Source organism: Opisthorchis viverrini (assembly GCF_000715545.1).
Source record: "Opisthorchis viverrini unplaced genomic scaffold opera_v5_92, whole genome shotgun sequence".
NCBI classification, from domain to species: Eukaryota; Metazoa; Platyhelminthes; class Trematoda; order Opisthorchiida; family Opisthorchiidae; genus Opisthorchis; species Opisthorchis viverrini.
The window spans coordinates 1535499-1542420 of record NW_008751748.1 but is presented as its reverse complement, the minus strand read 5'-3'; the positions used below and the strand labels follow the sequence as shown (position 1 = coordinate 1542420).

General features: G+C 48.3%; 1 protein-coding gene across 1 annotated transcript in view; it reads left to right on the top strand.

Moving 5' to 3' along the window:
• Window positions 1-6301: 6301 nt before the first annotated feature.
• The window catches only part of T265_05112 (hypothetical protein), a gene marked incomplete at both ends in the record, with an annotated part of 8808 nt that continues 8187 nt past the window's right edge, over window positions 6302-6922 (top strand). Inside the window, 2 exons of the mRNA XM_009170029.1 lie at window positions 6302-6315; window positions 6714-6821. Coding sequence (XP_009168293.1) covers window positions 6302-6315; window positions 6714-6821 — 122 coding nt within the window. The remainder of the gene's footprint in view (window positions 6316-6713; window positions 6822-6922) is intronic.

The following is a 6922-nucleotide window of genomic DNA, read 5'->3' as shown; positions in this document are numbered from 1 at the left end:
TGTTCAGTGCGTAAATTTACCTGATAGTGTGCCTTGGAATAGATAAAAGGTGCAGCAGAACAGTCTTCTTAGTGGGGTTATTCCACGCACTGGCTACCCAAAACGAGAAAATTGTTTCCTCACAAATCCGCCCGCTTTGAAATAAAAAAATCTTGCCGTGTTCCTACCGTGAATCACTTGAGTCACCGAGTAAACTGCTGTTGGCCAAACCGTTCTCAAACAGGACACACGTAAGCATTAGGTCTTTAAAAGATGGTGATATCCCAAGAGGAAGGGTGCAAGTATTGTCAGCGGCTTTTGGGAGCCAACGGATTTGAGTCCAGCAAACATTTTCGTAGAAGGTTATTGGACACGTCAAATATGGGTTACGCATTTCTTGCGTCCTGAGTAGACAACTGGTTAGAGGTCTGGCGTTGGCCACATTGAGTGTCTGAAAGCCTATGTGAGTAATACGGAGGAAGGCGTTTCGAATCATAGGTAGAACAACAAACCCCTCTTGAGCCCGTATTTCATGGAGATGTGAGGAGTACATGTTTGAGGAGAGCCAGACACTTTAAATCCTTTTCGACATCTATCCTTGTAATGTTTTGCGGTCCATCTTCTCCGTGCACGATAAAGACGTTCGCTGAACCTTCTTTGAATGACACGTGGACGTACTCTTCTTGATTCAGGGGAATTTGTCAGTCCAACGACCACCGCTTTGCAGCGTCTGCATCCATTTGGATGGCGGTGATAATTAATATCCTTGATTTCAGTTTATCTGCAAAAAACTGGTGTAAACTTGAAAAAGTATCTAGAAGGTCGTGACGTAGGTAAGAAAAATAGACAGTCCAAACACCGAGCCTTGAAAAACTTCGGTGGAAACCGGCCCTGGAAAAGAGTTGGTCGAGCCTACTTTCAAGCGAAACTTGCCGTCTTATAGGAAGGCCTCAATCCAGAACAAAAGTTCCACTTTATTCCTTTGAGCTTGTGGGGCAGCAGGAAGTGCGGGACTCGATCGAATGCCTTTGAAAAGTGGTATCCGATATGAGTCCTTCGTCCTCATATGGCATTGAGCTGTCCATAAATGGGAGCATCACACAAGAACGGGTCTGGAAGAATCCGTGTTACGCTGATGCTATCAAATTGATGGTAGTGAGACGATCTGGGATTGTACCCTCCAGAATGCGTTCCGTCACCTCGCATGGTGTGCCTTGGAAGCTAATAAACCCCTTGGCTTCTAGGCGATAAGAGGGAGTTTGGCCTGACAGTCGCCCCCTTCCAAGCAGAGGGAAGGTTGCTTTCATCAAAATACTGGCGGAAAACTAGATAGATATGCTTTTTCAGTGTGAGTAACGTTTCCTTAGGGATCCTTGGACGGACAGCTAATGGCCCCAACGCACTGGAGGGTTTTGTCCTGTGCAAGAGTTGATGGACGTCCTCCGTGAAGACTGAGAGGCCGCTGTTAGTTAAGTCTTAATAAGAGTGGATGTGGCGGGTTACGGATCTGCATAGTACTCACTGCAGGCTTTAGATTCCATCGTTTGATCACTTGTGGGCTCCCTGTTTCTGTCCCTCAAGGAGAAAGCAGTTAGCATGCTTCTCCGGCCGTCCCACGTACTTAGATAGTACATTATGAACTTGGTATGTAGTGCTGAGTAGCAGTTAGCCACCACAGTCGAGCACCAACTTCGGTCTCTCAAAAAATTACGGAGCAATGTTTGGCTGCAGCTGCGTTGTCCTAAAACCAATCCGGCTGCCTCTCACTGAGGCTAGTTTCTGATTGGTCCATATTTTGTCTTTCCGACGAATGACGTCTCCTGGTTCGTGGCCGCTTCGGCGTGCGTCCGTCCGATCGGCGTGGCCTTGTTTTTTTCGAGCCACCGGCTCTAGGTAGTACGCGTGTGCCGTCTGTCTGAAACTTAGGAGACAAGGTCAATGTCCGCTCTTGGATTGTGATAAGGTGTATTGTGCTATGTTTAGACTTTAGATGGCACAACGTGGGGGGAATGCTCAAACCCCTTCTATTAGAGACATGTTAAGCACCAGGACCATGTGTACTAGCATGGGGAATTCAGGGGAAATCCAACTGAACTTCGGTTCTTCGTGGATGATGGATATCTGAGGCCAGATTAGGCGCGTGAAGTGGGTCGGATCTTACTTAGATCTAAGATCGATCTTGTTGTCCGGCAACCGTGTGGCGTGGCATTCGCGGGCCGAGTCGAAACCCGTCATCTACTGTTTGGTCTTGTTTGGCAGCTATGCAGTGTGAAAGACGGGTCCAACGAATTTCATCGGACGTTACCAGAATGAGGAACAACTGCAATTGGTCAGGATGGGGTCTCCGTGACCTCTTCTGCGCTTGGCTACGGACATTGCGAGAAATGGCGGCTGTGGCGTCAGTGATGTTCTTGTCAGTTTCTCTCTATATTGTCTGATGGAATGCTTGGTGTTGACACCCCAGTGCTTGCGGCAGGCTGGAACTGGCCCCCCTTTATCCAGATTTCTGTGACTCACTTTATGACTTCAAATATGGTTGAATGTACCTTGTGGTTGTACAGCAGCCAGTTTCCCTAGAAAAACCTGAGCACCAAAGTTCAATGGTCCAAAGCGCTGTATCCTTGTCTACCGAGGTTGAAGGCTCAGGCGCCGAAAGGGTGCTACAGCTGAACGATTTATTATTTTTGATCCCACTCAATCTTGCAGTGACTTTTTACACGTGGGTTGTGCATACCGAAATGCTCAGCACAGTTGTTTGTCGTTTAGAATGGTTTGCAATTCTAAAGGTTCTGATCCAAGAAGAGCAATATGGCTGGAGTATTTCTTGTTCGTCAGGGAGCTCCCCAGGAGTATTTTGACAGTCAAAGTCTTACGGGTAGGTGATGCAGTCTCAAGCGTCAGGTGGCTCACTGCTTAAGGCCATAACTTACTGTCTGGAAGATCCGTGGATCGAACCCAATCTCGGCAACTCCAGGCTTGTGGAACTGACAGTATCTCAGCATCATCAGCATAATCAAAGACAGCAACATCAGTGTGTACACTGATGCTTCACTGCCGTACAAACATTAGGTCTGTCTGGTTACATTTAAAACCCTAGAGTGAAAAGAAGAGAAAAAAGGTGGGTGAGGGAGGTGACCTAGTGCTGACCCATGTCAAGCGTTCTGAGGTGCCCGCACCCCCAAGCGCTTAACCAGACAATCTGGAAAGAAACTGACATCGATTAGCCAAGATTTCTTGCAATGTCTCCAGTGAAGCGCAGGTGGGGTCACGGGGACCCCATCATAGAAGGCGTACAACGCCAACGGTGCTCAAGCTCTTTGTTATCTCTTTCACGCCCTTATGTTATGTCTAAGTGTACGCGCCTTGGCTGTATCCCAGCTCTCGTACAATCATGACATTTACAGCTAACAATACTCTCATGCTGCATCGGCTGTAGCGTGATGCCATCAACTGAGTCGCCTTGCTTTCTGCATACAGCAGGACGAGTAAGCGAAGACAGGCTACTGCTGGTGCCTCGCTCCTTTCTCTTTCACATATTTTCCCTCTTCCACCCCATTATTAACCCTCTCCTTGTGGGTCTTTCATTTGGGGCTGTTGACTATGTTCATCGTTCATCGGCTTGGGCGGTCTGGAGGAAAAGCCGTACTGTACTCTGCGATGGGAGTGTGGAGGCAGCAAGGCGTTTTCCCTAGGCGACCAGCATGTCCATAATCATGGAAGCAGCGATACTGCCTTCCACCGAAGAAGGATGGGTTAGAAAAGGTCGGCCCCAAGACACGAACACCTTGATCGCCCAACGGCTGACCGTGACCGCCGGTACATTATTCAATATGATCGAAGTACTTTCGAAACCAGAGTCTGACACTGTTCAAAAAAGTACTTGCTGTGCGCAGCTGCTCTAGGAGGAGGCAGTAAAGCCTTATTCCCTGCATCCCCGGGCCAGGCCGACCTCCTGTAGCCAAATGGGTCAGACCACTGAGGCATTGGCTCCTCAGCAGTGCCCCTCCCCCCAAGAAAACCCTAACAGCCGCTATCTCGCGGTTCAGATTATTGAGCCAGATGCTAGGAGCAGAGTCCTCGAACAAAACCCTGCATCCTCTGTGACGAATAGAATATCGATTCTGATTGAGCGCGAGAGCAAGAATGAATAGCGTAGAATGAATAGCGCTTTACTTGTCTAAGAATAGACGTACATAAGCTGAAAATGAAGGCGAAGGCATGGTTAATACAAAACGATAATGTGAGCACAAAGAATATTCATGACATTCAACCTGGCCGTTGGATTGTGTGTAGGGGAATAAATTGGGTACAGGTATTGGATGAATGATTGTAAATCAGAGATGCTTAATAATGAGCGTCGTTAGGCTTCTCGATTTCTTAAATTGTAAGGCCGTGTACGCTGCTGGAGCCTGGCTAAATCAGAGATGCTAGGGTCATATGTATCTGGAGATGCAGGTGCATTGCCCGGGCACGGGGGTGACACTGAATTATGGTCAATATTATCTCCAATGTTATTGAGCGGAGGCGTGTGCAAGTCAGATAGAGGGGGTGCATGAACACCATTGTCTTCATTGGATGAGGTACGCGTGAAATCGTTGACATGTGTGCGATCACCACAAAGAGCGAGATGGCGGACAGATACAGTGCTTTCTTTCCCGCCGGGAAAACGAACACGGGCGTAATGTGGATTGCACTTTATAAGTTGGACTTCCTCAACGACGGGCTCATACTTTGAGGCACGGTCAAATCTCTTCAGTAAAGCAGGTCCTGGAACAGTGAGCCAAGTTGGTATAGATAAACCACAGGATGACCGACGTTCAAACCGGAACGTCCGTTCATGTGGAGTGGCACTCTTGGAGAGGCAGGGAAGGGACCGTATAGAATGGAGGGCATCTGATAGAGCCGACTCCCAGTGACAGATTTGGAGGCCTTTCGTCTTGAGTCTAAGCTGGATTGCGTTCCAGAGTGTCCCGTTGAGGCGTTCGACTTGCCCGTTCCCCTGGGGATTATAAGAAGTTGTTCGGCTGGTGCAAACTCCCCTGTCATGTAGGAATGTGGTCAGTTCGTCAGATATGAATGAGGAGCCACGCTCCGAATGTACATATGCAGGCATGCTAAACAAAGAGAATAACTCACACAGGCATTTAATAACTGTAGACGCACATGTATCTGCGCAGGGAAAAGCAAACGGAAAACGAGAAAATTCGTCAACGATGATAAGGAGATACCGGTTTCGAGTAACAGAAGGTAGAGGTCCTTTAAAGTCGATGCTAATTCGTTCAAATGGTTGGGTCGCTTTGATGAGTGTAGCGGGGGGTGCTTTGTAAAACTGCGGTTTGATGGCGGCACAAACCGTACACTTTGTGGTGATGTCCTTGACATCTTGGGGAGAATAGAATATCGATTCTGATTGAGCGCGAAAACAAGAATGAATAGCGCTTTACTTGTCTAAGAATAGACGTATATAAGCTGAAAATGAAGGCGAAAGCATGGTTAATACAAAACGATAATGTGAGCACAAAGAATATTCATGACATCCTCCCATCACCTTGTGGGTCAGACTCTTGAGTCAAAGACCTCAAGGTGGGGTGCCTCAACTTATTCGGTATGGGCAAACGGGAAATATCATTTAGCCTTGTAGCTCTTCACCCACCGGTTTTCTCCCACACACCCTCCCACCCATTGTACAATGCAGTGCAATCAACACATCTACCAACCACTTGACCACTGCTCCGTCTCTTCACCTTCGTCCAGAAAAATAAACTAAAATAAACACTTACTAACCTCAAAGGATCTCAACGACGTTGCAGCCGTTGCAGCTACGTTGTCCGTACTCTACGTCAAATTGGTTAACAGATATGCCTTGATGAGACCTTGCTTTCCCTCTGTCGGTGTATGTTATGTCTACGAAACACGTATACAAGATCCCATTTCGGTCGTGCTCCTCAAACCGCTTAGGACGAATTCGGATGTTTCACATTTCACTCTTCGGTATCTGATGATCCTGACGCAATGGCGCATGGTATCTACGGTGTGGGAGATGCACTCAGCTGAAAGCGCCTTACTGGACTGGATCCCGGTAAACAGTCGTCGTTGCACTGTGCAGTTGTCTTGCTCGATTAAGGTTAACACATGTTTATGCAGTGAACGTTATTTGTTTGTCGTATCAACATACTCCCCAAGAGACAGCAGTTCTGAGGCTGAGAAAGAGATGTCAAGATCTGTCACGACTGCTTCGGTCGGCATCATCATCATCGTCGTTGGCTGTAAGAACCGCGTACTCGTCGTACACTGGTTGTAGCTGCCGCAGTTTCGTTCACCGATGATTTTGGGGAGGTAGGTAGGTAGGTGCGCATCGCACGCGCGAGCTGGTAAATTGTTGCATAAATCCAGCACTGTCAGTGAGCTGTCAAGTGGGGGGGGGGTTGGAAAAGGAGCTATGCATTGAAGGCAATAGCTTGGATGCACGAGCGCCATTGAGGGCGCGACTGGGCCATGTCTGATAATGTCTCTAGCCATTGATGTGTCCCGTCTCGGGGTCCCCATCCAGAAAGACGGCAGCGACCAGCGCAGCTGAGTTTGCTGGTAATGGCTTTCATAATTCGCTGCCAAGTCATTGTTTGACCGCCTCTGGCTCTCTTCCAACCTTCACATGGTTGGGCGAAAAGAGCCCTTCGAGGAAGCCGGTCGACTGGCATACGCAGCACATGGCCAAGCCAGCGCAACCTGTGCAGTGTGATTGAAGTGGGAGTCGATGACTTAGTTAATCGATTGAAAAGAGCCGAGGAAGTCGGTCGACTGGCATACGCAACACGTGGCCAAGCCAGCGCAACCTGTGCAGTGTGATCAGTTCATCTATCGACCGACGGTTATTTCTCCCGAATACCACTCAACGTACTTCAGAATTGCTGATCCGGTGTTCCCACCAGATTCGGGCAATGCT